Genomic DNA, 18,220 nt, shown 5'->3' on the forward strand with positions numbered 1-18,220 from the left:
GGGGGGGGGGGGGAGAAAGAGGGCACAAGCCCACACAATGTCACTTCCTCTTTTAGGTCAGACCGAGCCACGGGGGACCCCAGGTGGGGGTCACCCCTGTGATGGGGCAGGGGGCACAGGGGAGGGCCAGCACACAGGCTCCACCCCAGGGTGGGCCGTCATGGACCCACCCCCGAACTGGCACCATGTGACTTCCTATCCCTGCTTGCTAGGCAGGGCTAGGGCCTTACACACACACACACACACACACACACGGGGGTTTTGGGGTATGTGGGGGATGGTCAGCCCCCCTAGTGAGGCAGGAGAGTGGGGGTGAGGCAGGTCCACAGGCTCCACCCCCAGGGAGGAGCTTAGGTGGTAGCTGCCCCCCCAGTACGATGTCACTTCCTCTGTCTGGTTAGAGTCAGGGGGGTGCCCCACAGCCTGCCCTGTAGAGGAGGCAGAGCAACCCCTCCACTGGGGGCAGGGAGGGACGAGTGGAGCCAAGGGCGACTGCTTTGCTTGTTTATTGGAATGCAGCAGGACAAGGCAGTCGTGCAGCTGGAGACATCCCCCCTCCCCCCACAGCAGAGGCTGTGGGCCCCCCCTCCTGTCCCCCTTCGGGGCCCCCCGGGGGGAGGGGGCACCTGGAGGGGACAGTAAGGCCCCAGTATGAGTCTCTGTGCCCCCAGGGGCGGGGGGGGCACACGATGGGGGCAGGCAGGCAGACCCGTCATCACCGAATGGCAATCAAACCAACGTCCATCAGCTTCTGGATCTTCTGGGCAATGACTGGGTTCTTCAAGTGTCTGCGGGTAAGGAAGAACAGTCAAGATGCGGCTGGCTCTGGGGGGGGTAAGCTGAGGGTTGGGAGTAACAGTCTGTGACTAGCTCTGGGCAGTGGCGGCATCTAGGTGTAACAGTCTGTGGCTACCTCTAGGGGATGCCGACGGCTGGGTGTAACAGACACAGCCAGCTCTGGGGTAGGCTGTGTTGTGGGCCAAATACAACCAATGCAGCCACTTCTTGGGTGGGGGTTACTGGGTATAACACAAATGCATTTGGGGCAGGGCCAGAGCCAGCTCAGTATAATGGTGATGCAGCCACCTCTGGGGCTGGGGATACAGGGCCCCTTGAAAGGTGCAGGGATGCAGCCAGCTCCGAGGTAGGGCATAAGTGGGTGGGTGTAACGCAGCTGCAGCCAGTTCTGGGGTGGGCCATGCAGGGCTAGGGATATGGGGCCTCTGTGCCCAGCGCTAGGATGTGGCTGGCTCTGTTATGCTTGGCCCCAGTGCCACCTTTCCAGTGGTGCTGCTGTTTCTGGGCTTTTTGTGTTTGCTATCAGCTGAGTAGAAGAGATGCAGCTGGCTCTGGGGTTGACTGTGTCATGGGCCGAGTATAACACACAGGGCTGGCAATACGAGGCCCCTTGTTGGGTGCTGCAATGCAGCTGGCTGAGGCATGGGGGTGGGGAGATCAGGGCTAAATGTAGCTAAGATGTCATCATCTCTGGGTTGTTCTGTTTGCTGGCAGCAGAGCAGAGCAGATGCAGCTGGCTCTGGGGTAGGGCATAAGGGGCCAGATATAAACACAGCTGCAACTGGCTCTGGGGTGGGATGTCATGGACTAGGGATACAGGACCCCTTGCCCAGATGCAGCCAGCTCTGGGATGGGTTACTGCAGGCTGAATGTAACACTGGCAGCCAGCTCTGGGGGCATCGGGGCTGGGGATACAAGGCCATGGATGCAGCTGGCTCTAGGGTTGGCTGTGCATATACAGCTGCCTTCAAATGCAGCAGCGCCACCTGGTGCCGAATGCAAGCACCACCCCCTCCTGGAGATGGAGACACCCCTGTGCCTGTGCCCAGGAAGCCGCAGTGACCCCCCCGCTGCCCACCCCTTCCCCACTCACTCGCTGAGGGCCTGGGGGTCCTTCTGCATCTGCTCCAGGATGAGGCGCATGGCCGGGTCGCTCATGATCTGCTGCACCTCGGGGTCAGCCATGGCGCGGCGCTTCACGTCCTCAGGCGTGTCATTGCGGTTGTACTGGGCCAGCAGGCAGCGCTGGTAGCCGTCTGCTGCCTCCTGCAACGGGAAAGGGAGAGCACAAGCCAGTGAGGGCAAGACTCCTTGGACCTATGGGTGGAGTTCCATTCCCCTCCCAAAACTGGGATAGGACCCAGGTGTCCGGACTCCTAGCCCTGCTGCTCAAACCACCCCTCCTCCCTCTGAACTGGGAAAGCACTGAAATGAGGGGGTGCCAGGCACTGTACAGACCCTGTCAGGACAAGATAAGGGGCACTGTCCAGACCTCCCCTTGTCACAAGCTGAGATCAAGGGATGCTGGGTGCTGTCCAGACCTCCCTGGCCAGGACTGGATGCCCTGTGGGTCCCTGGCTAAAGCCCCAGCCCCCTCATGGCCCCCCCCAACCCTGACCTTGCAGTTGGAGTCCAGGTCCAGTGCCTTCTGGTAGACGTCCATGGCTTTGGTGTAGTCCTTCATGGCTTCCAAGGCTGCTGCTTTCCGGGTGTAGCCCTTGACTAAATCAAGTTGTTGGGGGGGAAGGGGGACCACAGCCCCCCAGAGTCAGCCTCATGGGGCCAGACAGACAGCTCCTCCCCACCCCTATGTGGGTGGGGGACACACAGACAAGCCCCCAGACAGATGCCCTGCTGGTTACTTACTGAAGGTTGGTTCTAGCCGGATACATTCTTCACAGTCCTGGAGAAGGAAAAGGCAGAGTGGTAAGAAGTTCTTTGGAGCACATGGGCACTAAAAGGGTTAAAGGCTCTGATACTGGATGAAAGGACCCCTGACGTCCCAGCCCAGAACTGGTCACATCCCAGTATTGGGTTGAGGCCCTGGGAAGGACAGGCTGCGATTGGCTGTGGGGAGCACCAGGGGCTGCAGCTGGCTCTGTACCCCAAAACTTCCCTCAATGCTCCACCCCAGAGCCAGCCGCATACCAGCACCAGACTAGGGGCCCTGTATCCCCACATAGTGGAAATCTTTTCTGGGTTGGTGGGGCTGAGGGAGCAGGCTAGGACAAACCACTGGACCCAACACCACAGTCCCCACTGCCCACCTCCCACTGGGAGAGAACCCAGGATCCTGGCTGCTCTGATCTCCCAGACTCCAAATCTGGAGAGGAACCAGGTGTCTGGGCCCCTGCTCTATCCCACCACACTCCATTCTGAGGTGGGGGAGAACCTAGGTGACCGGGATCCCAGCCACACCACCTCCCTAGGTGGGAGGGAACCCAGGCATCCGGGCACACACCTTAAGGGCGAGCTGAAACTCGAGCAGCTTGGTGTAGCAGGCTGCCCGGTTGCTGTAGAGTTTGGCATCATGGGGGTTGCGCTTGATGGCTTCCGTGTAGTGCTTCATGGCCTGGGGGTAGTCGCCTGGGGGGGGGCAGAGAGCATGTCATGGGGGTCCCGAGACTACAGCCACACGTGGCCCTGGGCTCCTCGATTGGCCAGGGGTCAGGGGGGAAGCCAGGACACCTGGGTCCCCCATGGCTGATGCCAGCACCAAGGAAGCATCATTCTCCCTCACTTCAAAATGACAGTTGCTTATATACACCTCTACCCCATGCCATGACATGGCTCCACCCCGCCTCAATCGCAACTTAGCCCTGCCCCTGTAATAACACTTTATAACCTAGCCCCACTCCATGACAGCACCCACAACCCAGCTCCCCCCTATCAAATCCCATAATTTAGCTCCAGCCATGACAGCCCCCCCAAAATAACCTACAACTGCCCCCAAATGGCATAGCCCTGCCCCCACATCATAGCCCCATCCCCAGGCCCCACCAATCCCACCCCCCCATACCCTTCTAGGCCTGCCCCCACTACAGCCCCACCCAAATGCCACTGCACCCCCCCCACAGGCACACCCCCAAGACCCAGCTCCACCCCCTGATACCACCAGAGCACACCCCCACCTCTTTCCCCAATGACATAACCCTGCTGTCCAATGAGGGTTCCATTCCTAAGCCCCACCCTCCAAGGACATGGCCCCATCCCCAAGAATGTAGCCCCACCTCCCCATAACCCTGCCCCTGACCTTTCTGGAAGCACTCGTTGCCCTTGTTCTTCTCCTCCAAGGCCAGGTCAGGGTTGATGTAGGCCAGGCGCTCCTGCTCCTTCAGGATCTTCTCAGCCTGTGGGGGAACAGGGAGGAATGGGGGGAGCAGGGCAGATGGAGTGGGGGAACCCAGGTGTCCGGGCTCCCAATCACAATCTCCACTGCCCTCCCAGAGTTGAAGAGAACCCAGGTGACCTGGCTCCCAGCGCCCCCTGCTCTAACCCCCTGGCCCCCACTCAGCTGGGAAAGAACCCAGATGTCTAAGCTCCCAGCCCCACCCCCCTACCCACTTCTGTAAACCCACCTGAATCCACTCTCCTCCCAGATCCGATAACCCAGATGTCAGGTCTCCCAGACCCCTTCCTCTGCCCCCCGCAGCCCCCACTTTCCTCCCAGAGGTGGGAGAGAACCCCAGCGTCCCATCTCCAAGCCCTGCTTTAACCTGCCAGCCTCCCCAGGTTGGGAGAGAATCCAGGCATCTGGGCTCCCAGCACTCCCTGCTCTAACCCCCAGCCCCTCCTCCCCTCTCCTACATAAAAACCCAGGCATCCCAGGTGTTTCTCCCTGCTCTAAGCCCTCCTTCAACCACCCCACTCCCCTCCCTGAGCTGGGAAAGAATCCAGACATCCCCGTTTTGGGGAGGCAACCCCAAAAAGGTCCCAGCTCCTGCTACCAGGTGCCCACAAGCTCTGAGGCTGGCTAGGACCCCCCACCCCTGGGGATGGCCACAAAAGCAGCCCCCCAACCCCACACCTGCTGGCATTTCTTGAGCACATCAGGGGTGCGATGCTCCGTCAGGGACTTGTTGTAGAACTGGATGGCTTCCTTGTACTGCTCCTCCTTGAAGTAAGAATTCCCAATGCGGGCATAGGCCCTGGCAAGGGGGCAGACAGCAGCCAGTGTGAGCTGGGGGAAACAGACGGGATCGGGGGTGGGCAGGTTCCCCCCCACAGACCTACGGGACCACCTGGGGCAGAGGGGCTCAAGCTGACTGGCATGGGCAGCAACAAGGGGGTCCCTAGACATCACAGCTCACAATCCCCTGGCTCCTGCTAATCTCGTCACTCTGCAGGCATTAGTGACTCTCTCCTTGCTACGGGTCTACACACCAAGGATGCTTGAGCCTTGGGTCATAGCACCATCATCTGGGCCCCTCACAGGTCTGGAAGCTTCGGGGTAGGGAAGAAGGTCGCAGTGGGCCTGATCCCAGTGTGCAAGGCCAGGAATGGGTGGTGCTGGGTCCCTAGGGCCCAATTCCAGTATGCAGAAGGGTTGGTGGGGGCAGTCCCAGGCCTCCAGGGCCCAATCATGGCACATGGGGGAGGGAGGGAGGGAACTGGCAGTGCCAGGCCCCTGGGACCCAATCCTGTTGCATGAGGAGTGGTGCTGGACCAATGGAACTCAATCCTGGCACACAGAGCAGACAAAAGTGGCCGTGCCGGCCCACAGGATCCAATCCCAGTGCATGGAGGGTGGAAGGGGATCGTACCAGGTCCCCAGGATCCAATCCCAGTGCACAGGGGGCAGGCAAGGGTGGTGCTGGGCCTCTGGGGTACAATTTCTGCATGTGGGCAGTGAGAAGGGGTAGTACCAGGCCCCCAGGTACTGGCATGTGCAGACTCCCAGAACCCAATCCTGGCACACAGGGAGCAGCAGGGGGTGGCACCTGGGACCCAATCCCAGCACCCAGCGTGGGGGAAGTAAGGGACGAGGCAGCACCAGGCTCTCAGGACCCAAACTCAGCATCCAGAGGGCAGTGGCACGAGGCTTATGGGACCCAATCCCAGTGTGCAGGGGGGCAGTACTGGACCTGCCAGGAGGGAATGGTGCCAAGCACATGGGAGGGGGGCAGGGAAGAACATCCAGGTGCCTGGGGCCAAGCTAGGACCACTCTCTGCCTAGGCAGGCCAGTTTGAAACTAGTGACTGGTAGGTGGGTCCCAGCTAGGACAGAGGTGGAGTACCAATGTCTACCCATGCTGGTGGCCCAGCCGGCACAAGACACTGTGTCTAAGGCCCTGCTCCAACCCTGGCTGGGGGCACAAGGGGCAGGAGCACCTCCTGGCTGCAGAGAAGGGCTGCGGTGGTATTCAAATTCTGCCCCCTCCCCCAGAGAAAGAAGGGGCTGCCCAGAGCCCTCCCCCGCCTGGGGCAAACCCCACAGCACTCACTTGGCAATCTGGCGATAGTCTTCCCGGTTCTCCCTGCCCACCTCGATGGCCTGTTTGCACAGCTCCCGACACTTGTTGTAGTCACTCTTCTCAAAGTACACAGCTGCGGCAAGGGGAAGAAATGGGTCAGATCCCTGCACCCAGCCTGAATAAAGACCCCTCCCCTCCCAACCCCACCTTGAAACTCCAGGCATGGATACACATGGGGAGAAGAGGTGTGTTGTTACCCAGAACACATGGTATTTCTCCCAAAATCAGGGTGCATCAATTAAATGGGGAAGCTGAGTTTGTGCCCCCTTGCTTTGACCCCAGCTGCACCATGCCATGTAATGGCTCATTGTTCTTCACTCCACATGGGGCTCACAGAAACCATAGAGAAGCTGGGGTGAAAGAGACCTCCGGAGGTCCCTTCCAACCCCGCTTCTGTATGATTTTGATTTTTAAGTCAAGTCCACCTAAAGCAGGATCACCTGAAAGGGACCTCCAGCAGTCTCAGAATCACAATGACCTCTGGAGGTCCCTTCCACATGATCCCACCTCAATTGGACTAGACATGACCTAGAAACAATAGAGAAGTGGGGCTGGAAGGGACTTCCGCAGGTCACACCTAATTCAACCCCTTGCCTGAGGTAGGAACAGCCCTGTCCAAACCATCTCAGCCAAATCCAGCATCCAACCTCTCCATCCAATGACCATCAGCCCTGACACAGCACCAGACATTACACCCTAACCTGCCCCCAGGGAAAGCTAGGGGACCACGGTGGCCAATGTCCTGTTGCTGTAACTACTGTTTATGAACACTAGACAGCCCAGGCAGAGGCCATGTCCCCACTACAGAAAAAAGCAAAAACCCCCTAGTCCAGACCAACCTGACTGGGGGCAGGGGTGGAATTCCCTCCTGACCCCAATGTAGAATTGGCCTGATCCTGAGCAGGGTGATGAACAAGAAGCTGTGAAGTGGAATAGATGTGCGGGTGAGCTATGCACCCTCCATCACTGGATGGATCAAGAGGCTGGACAGCCACTGGGTCAGGGTTGATCCACATGTCATGATGCCTGTGTTCTACTATGAGGATGTCCCAGGCTTCTGGGCTAGTTGCCCCTTCCTCTTTTCTGCTCCATGGTTCAGGGGGTTTTAAGTCTCCCCCACAGGTGCTTGGTGTTGGCTGCAGCCAGGCTAGGGATGGGAACTAAGCTGTGCCAATGCTCCTCCTGGGACCAAAGCCAGAGGTTCCTGGATAGAGTCTTGCCCCTCCACTCAGGGTCAGACCAATGCCCTTACTGGGGGTCAGGAAGGACTTTTCCCAGCTGATGAGATTGGTATGGACTCTGTGTGTGTGTGGGGAGGGCGGGGGGTTTCCTCTGAAGCAAGGGCATGGCCTCTACTTGGGAATCACTGGAGTGTGTATTGACAATGTTTCATAGAAGCAAGACATTGCCTGCTGCAGTCCCCCTGCCTTCCCTGGGGCAGGCTGGGATGTGATGTCTGGTGCTGTGTCTCTGACAGTAGTTTGCTGGAATTGTCTGGGTTGGTTTGGACAGGGCTGATCCTGCTCTGGCAGGGGTTGGACTAGATGAAGCCTTTGGAGCTCCCTTCCAGCTCCATTGCTCTAGTATTCCCCTCAGCTGCCTGAATAGAAATGCCACAGCCACTGCAAGAAGGAATCAAAGCCTGGTGGGGGCTTCTATCTTGGGATAGAAAGTCAGCATCTTCCCTACACCCACCCCAATTCAGGTAAAAATGACATGTTGTATGTATGGTGCTTTGGGGTCATCTCTGTGTTCACAGAAATATGCTGTCTACTATCCCCAGCTTAAAGGCCTCAACAACGGCCAGGCAAGACGCAGTTGAGGCCCTGAAAGGACCAGTCTGGCTCACGTAACCCCCACCCTGTGTGATCTCCCAGGAGTGTATGCTGCTCCCTACTGTCCATCCTGCCTCTCCCCAGACCCAGCCACGGAGGTGCCTCACCCGCCTGGTTGGTGATATAAGTCATGTTGGTGGGGTCCAGCTCTTTGGCCTTGTCATAGTGTGCCAATGCCGTCTCAAAGTCCTTCTTCTTGTAGGCCTCGTTCCCCAGCTCCTTCTCCTTCAGGGCCTGCCAAGCAGAACAAGTTGGGATCCCCCCCCAGAGTAGAGGAAGCCTCCCCCTTACTGGCACCAAGGTTCCTACCCCCACAGGTGCTTTATTGCTGGCATATCCATACACCCCTCCCACAGCTTCCAGGAAGTCAGGGCTCAGCATCCTCCATCCAATAGGCATCAACAGCCATTTCCAGCCCAGCAATCATGGTGAGCACTGAGGCTGCGTGGGTGGATGCCAGCAGCTTGGATGTGCCTATATGTCCCTAGGCCTCACACCCTTCCGCTCCACCCCCACCCAAGCTCTAGGGAGGTAGTACAGAAGGTACTGTATCTGGGCCCTGGGCTGTGACAGCCACCTCTGGGGCTGCTTACCTGCTTCTTGTTCTCAGGCAGATCCTCCTCCATGGGCTCAGGCTTGGGCTCCTTCTTGGGCGGGGGAGGTGGAGGCGGGGACATGGCCTCATCCTCCTCATCGCCAGCACTCAGGTCCACCCCCAGCAGCACACTCAGTGTGGTCATCACCCGTGGATCCTGCAGCTTCCTGTGCAGGAAGACATGGGCTCATTAACATGGATGTGCTAGCCCCAAATACCCACATCACCCATGACCACCAAGGAGACACAGCAGGGACAACCGCCGGGGGCAGGGATTAGTGTTCCTGAACAGTGGAGGTGGAAGGGGGTGTCTTGGCTCTGGGGGATGCAAGTGGACACATGCCTTCACACCCACCCACGGCCCCTGGTGCAGCTCCATGCCGATATTAGCAGCATCCACGCAGGGGTAGCACATGAATAATACATAGCTCTGCTGATCTTAGGGGGATGCATGGGCTGCAAGTGGACACGTGAGTTCACACTCACCAAAATCATTCCCCTCCTGCTGTACAAGCACATATCCAGAGCACCAGCAAGCATATGCCCTAGTGAGCACACCTGCAAATGTGTGCTGGGAATGCTCCAAACCTATCACTAAGCTACCTAAGCTACACTGTGGATGCACACATCCATGCACTAGTGAACATGTGTGTATGCATACCCTACAAGTACTCCTAGCCTGCTCTCCAAGTAGACATGTGGGCACACATGCATACACACGCAGGTGCATGCTAGTGAACACATGTGCATATGTGCATTGTGAGTGTTCTCAGCCTGCTGAATAAGTCAGGCTGTGGGTGAACCTATTCTGTACATTAATGATGTTAATGGGGATGTTCCAAACCTATTGCATGAGCTATTGCATGAGCTAACATCCATGCACTAGTGCAGCGTTTCTCAACCTGTGGGTCATGGCCCAAAAATGGGTTGCAAGAATATACGAAAGGGTCATGGACAAGCTTTAAACATGGATTCTCCTTTAAAGAAGAAAAACGTGGGAAACAGCAGCTTTCCTTTCAGAGGGTGGCAGAATTCCAGCCTGCGAGAGGCTGGGGGGAGTGGGAGGAGGGTGATCAGGCAGGGGGCACCAAGTGCATGTGCACACACATACATGGGGCAGCCAGGCAGTGTGGAGCTCCCCACAGGTAACTATGGGGTGGGGGTACAAACTAAACCTCAGGGAGACAGGGGAGTGCACTGGTGGGGTACACATGCCCCCTCCCCAAGTTGTGTGCCCACAGAGGGCACAGGGCTGCAGCCTGGCTGGACTGGCACAGGCAGGAGCCACTTTTGTGGCCCAACACATGGGACTCAGCATGGGAGGGAGGAGCGGAGCAGCAAGACTCATTGTTGCCACCACCCCTGCTGGGACCCCAGTGCCAGCTGCGTGGCCAGCAGCCCAAGGAACAATGGACTGAGGGGGATGCACTGCCCTCACCTCCTCCTGCTGCCAGCTGCTCACCTGCTGGGCTCTATCCCATCACCATGGCCTGACCACCACAATGTGGTGGCTCCCCTCAGGCTACAGGCTCTATCTGAGAGGAAATGGGTTGGCAAGCAGCATGGGTGGCCTGAGGGAGAGTGGTGGCTGACTAGAGTCACAGCTTGGCATGCGAGTGACTGGTGACAGGAGGAGGTGAGAGCAGTGTGGCCCCCCTCTTCCCTGCGGTGCCAGCGCAGGAGCTCCGGTGGAGGCAGCAACAAGTCTTGTCACCCCACTCTGTCCTCCTATGCCAGGTCCTGCCCACTGGGCTGTGGAGGTAGCTCCTGGCTGTATCAGTCTGGCCAGGCTCCAAATCTGGGGGGGCATGTGCCCCCCAGTGCCCCACACAATGGAGGGCTGGGGGTTGGGACTGAAAGGCACAGGCAGGGCAAGGGAGCTATTTTCTACTTAAACTATTTATGGGGGCACGACTGGCCACCAATGTTTACAGATGGGTCCTGGTACAGAAAAGGGTGAGAACCACTGGACTAGTGAACATCTGCGCACATACACTGGGAGTGTTCCCTGCCTACTGCACATGCCAGGCACACATCCAGGACACTAGCGAACACATGTGCATACAAACCCCAGGAGCACTTCTAGCCTACTATCCAAGCTGGAACACAGATGCACGCATGCACATACTAGTGGGCAGACATGTGCACATGCACAGGGCGTGTTCCCAGCTTACTTCACAAGCCAGAGACACATCCATGCACTAATGAACATGTGTGCACATGCATTCCAGGAGCATTCCTAGCTTGGCCTCCAAGCTGACACGTGGATACTCATCTGCACATTAACGAACGTGTTTGTACACGTGCCCTACGAGTATTCCTAGACTGCCCTCCGAACCAATATGTGAATATACATATCTGTGCATTAGTGAACATGTGTACACACATATAAGTGTTCTCAGCCTGCTACACAAGCCAAGCTATGGATACATACATGCATCCACTAGTCAACATGTGTGCACACATGCACCGGGAATGTTTCCAACCTGCTGCACATGCCAGGTACACTATGCTAGTGCACACACACCCCTCACCTGCTCTCTAAGCTGACATATGGAGGAACATGTCTGCATGCTAGGGAACACGTGTATGCAGACACATCAGGTATGTTCCCAGACTGCTACAGACACCAGACTGTGGATGCACTTATCTGTGCATTAGCGAACACACATGGGAGTGTTTTAAACCTGTCGCACAAGCTATACTGGGGGTGGACACATCTGTGAGCTAGTTAGCACACCTGTGTGCACATGCCAGAAACATTCCTAGCCTGCTATCCAAGCTAAACCTGGATGCATACATGCATGCACTAGTGAACATGTGTATGCACATGCACGGAGAGTGTTCCCAGCCCACTTTACAAGCAGAGGCACACATCCACACACTAGTGAACACATGTGCATATACACCCCAAGAATGTTCCTATCTTGCCCTCCAAGCTGACACATGGACACACACATCCAGACACTAGTGAACACACACGCACACGTCTCACGAGCCTGTCCTCCAACCCAAGATGTGGATGTACATGTTCAGGCATGAGTGAATGCATGTATATAAACATCATGAGCATTCCTAGCCTGCTGCATAAGCCAGGCATACATCAATGCACTAGTGAACAAATGTGCATGCACATCAGGCCAGCTTTTGGGCATAGCTGAGTCCAGGCTGATCTGACAGGGTCCCTGCCCCCACAAAAGGCATAGTGCCCAGTCACCCAGATGCCCCCTGCACACCTCCAGCCATGCCAGGTGGGGCCTGACTTACGTGCCCAGGTCGGAGGGCTTGTTCCGGAGCTGCTCAATTAGCTCCTTATAGCTGGGGTCGCTGAGTAGGGTCCGAGTGCGGGGATCGCTCTCCAGCTTCTGGTACAGGTTGGGCACGCTGAAGGGGTTCATCAACTTCCTCTCTGCAGGGGGAGATGCAGGGGAGGTCATACCAGGGCTGAGGTGCCTGTGGGCTCCTCACAGAACTCCCGTGGGTGCAGACACCTTGATCGCAGCTGTGGGGGGGGGGCGGGGGTTGTTACACCTCCATGGATGCCAGAGGGTCCAGCCCCACCACTGATTCCCTTCCAGATCCAATCCACTATTCTGCTCTCTGCTCTGTTGCTGTGCCCCCTCCCCACTGCTTTGCTCTTCTCTCTCTCTCCTATTTGCTGCTGTATTCCCTGCTGGATCCATTGCTCTGCATTCTGCCGGATCTGTTGCTCTGTTCTCTTCTCCCTGCTGTATGTGACCCTCTACTCTCTGCCCTGTCTATTGCCCAGCTCTCTGCCCCGTCTGCCAGTGGACTCCCTGCCTGAGCCATCATGATGCTTTCTCCTCTGTGCCCCCCAGGCAGATCTGCCCTGCGACACCCCCATCACATGTTGGCCATCCCCTGCCTCGCACCTGCCAGCCTGGCCTCCATGTTCTGGAGCCCCTCCTTCAGCTGCGAGTTGCCTGGCTCATGCTTTAGCCCTTCCTCATACGTCCGCTTGGCCTCCTCAAATCGGTTCAGGAACTCCAAGGCTGCTGCCTTCCGTGAGTAGCCCTGCCAGGGGAGAGGGAAGGGGGTGTCATGGAGCCACACCTGGAGCCTCTGGTTCCCATCATGGGAACCCAACTCTGCAACCACCCATGGGGAACCCAGGTTTCCTGTGGGCACAGCTGCTGGCAAGAGCCCCTGGCCACAGAGATTTAGCTTTGGCTACAGAGATGTGAGCTTGAGGCTGCTTGTGAGAGCAGCTCCCTGGTAACTCCCAGTTCAAGTCCTGGCTCCACCCCAGATTCCCAGAGCAACCGTGGGGCCAAACCCACCCCAAGGTACACTAATTATTCATATTCGAATTCAACCCTCCTCCCCAAATTAAACGAGCCCCCTGAACTGGGGTTGAGTCTCTAAAGAATGAAGCCAACTTCTTTGTCAGGTGGTACAGAAAGCATTAATGTTTTGCAAACAACACGCTCCTTTTCCCCCATAAAACCAGCCTCCCCCCCACACAAATACACACTTGAGATGTGTATATTAAACAGGGAAGCTAATTTTCTGCCCAGGGCAGAAGCCCCTCGGCTTTGACTCCCACTCACAGCAGCTGTAACATTTCTATTCAGGCACCTGATAGAGTCTATTGACTTCACAGCTCAGTGCTCTTCACTCCACAGGTGGTAGCAATAGTCTCTTAATAGTCTCAGTGTACCACTAATCAAGCTAAACTTTCTCTCAGCAGTTTTACTGTCTGCTCCTACTCTCTCTGCTCCTATTTCACAGCCCTGGAGGCTCTGCAGCTCTTTTCCAAATACTAGATCCACCCATGGAGACCAGTCTCCAACAGCAGCTAAGGTTTCAGGTTTTGTTCGAAAAAAAAGGGAGGGGCAAGTTGGTCAAAGATTGTCCCTGCCCTAGATAGCCAAAACTTTGGAGAAAAAAAAAAGAATCTTTCTTCATTCTGCTTTTCCAAAAACAATGTGCATGTTGTACTGCAGGGCACATTATATGCAAAGAATTACAGTAATTAGGGGCTGCTGTTGTTACAACAGGACATCAGGGGCACTTATACACATGCTCCAAGAGCCACTCTAATTAAAGTGCCTGAGGCGTCATGTGTATCAGCATTCCCGCACTGAAAAATTGCCATGGGGGCACTTTAACTAAAAAGTCGTCAAACGAGCTGGATGCTTCAGTCTGTAATTACAGCACATCGGAGTAGCTTCCCTGCACATGTATAGGAGCCCCAGATGCCTAAGACCTCAACCTTCCAGCTATGATTGTAAGAGCCTTTCTTCTTCTATTCAGCACTGGTGAGGCTTCCCATGGAGAAGTTAGTTTAGGCTAGGGCCCCAGAAAGATGAGGACAGATTAGAAAGAGCTCAGCAGACAGTGACAAACCTCATTAGGGGTCTGGGATACAGGCCTGGGAACAGGCTGGAAGGACTGGGATGATGGGAATCTGGAGAAGAGAAGACTGAAGGAGGCTTATCCCTGCAGCATGAAGACGGAGAGAGATGATTCCTGGTGGCCACATGGGACAGGACAAGGACAGAGATGGCAGCAGGGGAAACTGAGACTGGGGATGGGGGGCGGACTTTCTGGCTCTGAGTGGGGGAAGGAGGAAAGTCTCTGTCCTCAGACACAGCTGGGCTGGTTTAGCCAGAGCCGGTCCTGTCTAGAGCAGGGGTCTGGACTAGATGCAACATCCCTGACCCCCACCACAGCCAGCCTGCCTTCCCTAGCCCACAGACTCATGGCCACCCCACCCCCACTACAGACTCCCAGCATGCTTCCCACCTTCTCTAGATTTTCAACCCCCATTGGAGAATCCCAGCTCTTAGCTTTCTTTCTTGACCACAGGAAAAACAACAGAGCAACTCTTTTCTTGCAAAGGCCTCCCATCACGACAGCTCAGGACATTTTGAGCAGTACGGATTCCTATTGGACAACCCTAGGTTTCTCTTGCGAGCTGCCTAACAATGCTAATGAGGCATCCCACTACATGCTTGAAAGGGCTTTGAGGAACTCCAGCATCTGACTGTTTTACCCTACTGCACCCTTCATGGTGCTGGTAATGGAACCCAGGTGTCTTCACAGCCCACCCATGCCCACATGTAACCAGTGGCAAGAGGAAAAAAGCAGTTAGGAATCACTGTCCTATGATGTGTATGAGTTGTGTCCCAGCTGGAAGTCACCCCAGTTACCACTCCACCCAGGCACAGATACGACTGGGGTCATTGGGGAACGCCCCAGCCTCAGATACAGCTGGACCTGTCCCTCCACTTCACCTTGCCCCACTCCGGCTTGAGCTCCACTGTCTTGCAGGCATCCTCCAGCGCTCTCTGATACTCCCCCTTCTTGGCGTAGGCTGCCGACCGGTTGCTGTACAGCACGTGATTCTTGGCATCTAGCTTGATGGCCTCTGAATAGTGTTTGATGGCCTCAGCGATGTTCCCCGCGCTCAGTGCTTTGTTGCCTTTCTCCTTCAACTCATTCACCTGAGAGGGAGGGAGAAGGGGATGAATTAGCTCAGCCGGGAAGTATCCCAGGGACCACTGGGCTCCAGACACCCCTGTCCCTACCCTGGACAACTCTGAACTCTGAAGTTTGCTCCAGAGGTTGCATTTATTTGAATAAGGCAGGATCAGCCCTGCCCAAACCAGCCCAAACAAATCTGTGTCATTGCAGGCCTAGAATCAACCCTGACACAACACCGGACATCACACCCCACAGCTTGGCACAGGGAAAACAGAGGGATCACGGAAGCCAATAATCTTGCTGCTGCCACAAGTCCACACTCCAAAGATCCCAAGCAGAGGCCGCACCCCTGCTACCCTCCCATGCCCATACTAATTTGACTGCGGGGTAAAATTCCTTCCTGACCTGCAGTGTGGCATCAGTCTGACCCCAAGAGGAGGCAAGACCCTGTAGCCAGCAACTGTGGTCCCAGCAGCACAGGCACAGAGCAATTACAACCTTCAGCCTGGCTGCAGCCAAAACTCAGTGCCTCTGGCAAAGGTTTAAATGCCCCCCCTCCTTCCACGTGGCAGAGGTATAGTAGTGGCAGCTAGCACACCTCTGCCCAAAGCCTGGGAAATCCCCACAGTAGAAGAGGCATCCCTGTGCCCACATCAGCCTCAACCAGTGGTTGTCCAGCCTCTCCTCGAACCTTCCAGTGATGGAGGGTCCCTGGCTCCCCTGCCCTCTCTCCCACTGCCGTCCTGCTCCAGCAGTTAAGTTTTCCCCAAGATCCAACCTAAACCTACTTTACCCTCTGAGCTAAGCCTCCCCAGCCTGGTCTATGATGTGACAAGACTTCCAGCAGGGATCACCCAGTGCCTCAGGAGGCTGCGACTGGGCAGAAATCCAGGGAGAGAAGCTCCATGAGTGCTTCCCCATTGCTAGAAAGAGGCAGCTTGAGCCAAGGAGATTGGGCAGGAAGGAACTGTGCCGTGTGGGGCGGCCAGGAAGCCGTGCATCAGTGCCCACAGCTGCCAGGAAGAAGCATCTCTCTGCCCCCCCCCCAAAAAAAAATTAGTCACTTGATTGCAGGTACCTGCCTCTGCCCTGGTCTCCAGCCCCTACCCTGCTGCATCCCAGCCCCATCCAGCACCTGAAGCCCAGCTGTGGGGGCCGAGCTCCAAACTCGAGGCCGCCCAGAGGGAAATAATTACCACTTCAAGGCCCCCACGCAGCTGCCTGCAGAAGTGGAAGGAGGAGTAATCCATGCCATCAATACCCCCCACCTCCTTCCCCCCCTGCCGCTACACAGCAGCCCCCGCCACAAGGGGACAGAGCCGTGCCAGGCTCAACCACCCAGCCTGGATCTGCCCCAAAGATGTGGGGCTCAGGGCTGCACGTGTGGAAGCCCAGGGTCGGGGGACCAGAGCACAGGTGCGGGGGTGGGAGAACCAGGCACCTGTGAGGAGCAGGGAGGTGCTGACACAAACAGGTCTCAGCTCCTCCTGTCGGGCAGGGGCAGGGGGTGGCCCCAGCCCTGAGAAGCACCCACGGGAGCCTCCACCAGGGCAGGGCCCGAAGGAGGAGGGGGGAAACACGACAGGGAACTCGTTCTACCTGCCCCTGCCAGGGCCTCTTCAGGCTGCAAGGAAGCAGACAGCGCAGCTGCCCCCCACCGCACCCTGCCCAGGCTGCACAGCAGCAACCACATACCCCAACCTCCCTCCCACACAGCTACCCCCACATACCCCAGACCCGGATTTAGCCCAACCCCTTCAGCCCCCTTTGCCCCCAGCAACCCCTCCTCACAGGATGGGGGGCAGTAGGAACCCCCCCTTTCCCACCCCAAGGCCCCCCCCGTCCTGCCACACTACTCCCCCGGCCCAGGGGCACCCCCAGATGCCCCCTCCCGTGCGGCAGGACGGGTGGGCGGGCAGCCCCTCCCCCACGGCCCCCCCATGGCCCCGCCCAACAGCACCCCCAGCCCCTCAAGACTCCTCAACACCCCCTTCCCCCCAGACACTCCTCCTCCACCTTCTCCATAGCTCAAGCCGGTCCGCGACCACCGCTGCCTTCTGGAACCTGCTAGAAAGCTTCCCAACCCCGCCCCCGCTGCCCCATTGGCCGCCGCCCGCAGGGACCCCGCCGCCCCCGCACTGCGATTGGTGGGAGGTGCTGTCCGTCCCGGCCCCCGCACCGCCTAGTTGAAACGCGGGACCCGCCCACCCCGTCTATTCCCGCTTCTCATTGGTCCTCCGGACCTGTCAATCAAGCCCTATGCCGTAATCGCTCCCCTTGCCCGTTGTCATTGGCTTCCGCCTGACAACTGAGCCCCGCCCTCTCTCTTTCGATTGGCTGCTGCTCGCATCTCAGAGCCCATTGGTCCAACCGCCTTTCCGTCCGTCAAAGGCCCCCCCCCATACTGGGATTTTCCTTCCTTTCATTGGCTGGCCGCAACGCCGTAACGCCACGCCGGGGCGCGGCGTCCTGATTGGGCCACTCCCGCGAGACGTCACTGCCAGTGGTCCTTTAAAAGGCGGCGCTGAGGCGGTGGCGGGAAGTGTAACCCGTGAGGCACTAGTCGTAGTTGCGGTAGTAGACAGTTCCTGCCCACGTGTGATCCGGAGGCTTCAACGCAGGGGTCCCCTGCAAGGAGCCTCGGTGGTCTGGCGCCCTTGGCAGAGCCTGGAGGGCCTGTTCCTGGCAGGCAGGGGATGAGGAGGGCACCAGAGGGGAGATTTTGTGTTTCAGTCCCCACTTGAGCCCTTGCTGTGCGAGGGGAGCTTGCACAATTACTCATACCCCTTGCACCAGGTGTGTGGGGGTCTCACCTCCCCCTGCTACAGCCCACTGGAGAGAGGTCCCAGGTGTCCTGGCAGGGGCTGCTGGGTTTCATACTCCCCTGCCTGGCTCATCTCTGCTCCCAAGCAGGGGCTGTTGCCTAGGGAACAAGCACCCTCTGCTTGGTGCTGCCTGGGCCCCCTTACTGAGGATGCCACCCCCTTCCCATGCAAGGCCTTGAGGTCCTGTCAGATCCTGTTGCCTCTGCCTCCAGCCTCACTGGGCCTGAAGTCTTGGCCTCAGGC

General features: G+C 57.4%; 1 protein-coding gene across 1 annotated transcript; it reads right to left on the reverse strand.

Moving 5' to 3' along the window:
• Positions 1 to 490: 490 nt before the first annotated feature.
• On the reverse strand, positions 491 to 17,251 carry STIP1 (stress induced phosphoprotein 1). The gene is made up of 14 exons (XM_090055056.1): positions 17,169 to 17,251; positions 14,963 to 15,172; positions 12,596 to 12,737; positions 11,970 to 12,111; positions 8,701 to 8,869; positions 8,215 to 8,341; positions 6,243 to 6,345; positions 4,826 to 4,946; positions 4,052 to 4,148; positions 3,260 to 3,384; positions 2,665 to 2,701; positions 2,417 to 2,520; positions 1,892 to 2,064; positions 491 to 788 (listed from the first exon to the last, which is right to left on the reverse strand). The coding sequence occupies exons 1-14, from the start codon at positions 17,175 to 17,177 to the stop codon at positions 716 to 718; spliced, it is 1,632 nt and encodes a 543-aa protein (XP_089911182.1). The 5' UTR covers positions 17,178 to 17,251; the 3' UTR covers positions 491 to 715.
• Between the last annotated feature and the right edge of the window lie 969 nt (positions 17,252 to 18,220).

This window comes from Crocodylus siamensis, chromosome 6, assembly GCF_052110815.1.
Source record: "Crocodylus siamensis isolate JL-2025a chromosome 6, ASM5211081v1, whole genome shotgun sequence".
NCBI classification, from domain to species: domain Eukaryota; kingdom Metazoa; phylum Chordata; order Crocodylia; family Crocodylidae; genus Crocodylus; species Crocodylus siamensis.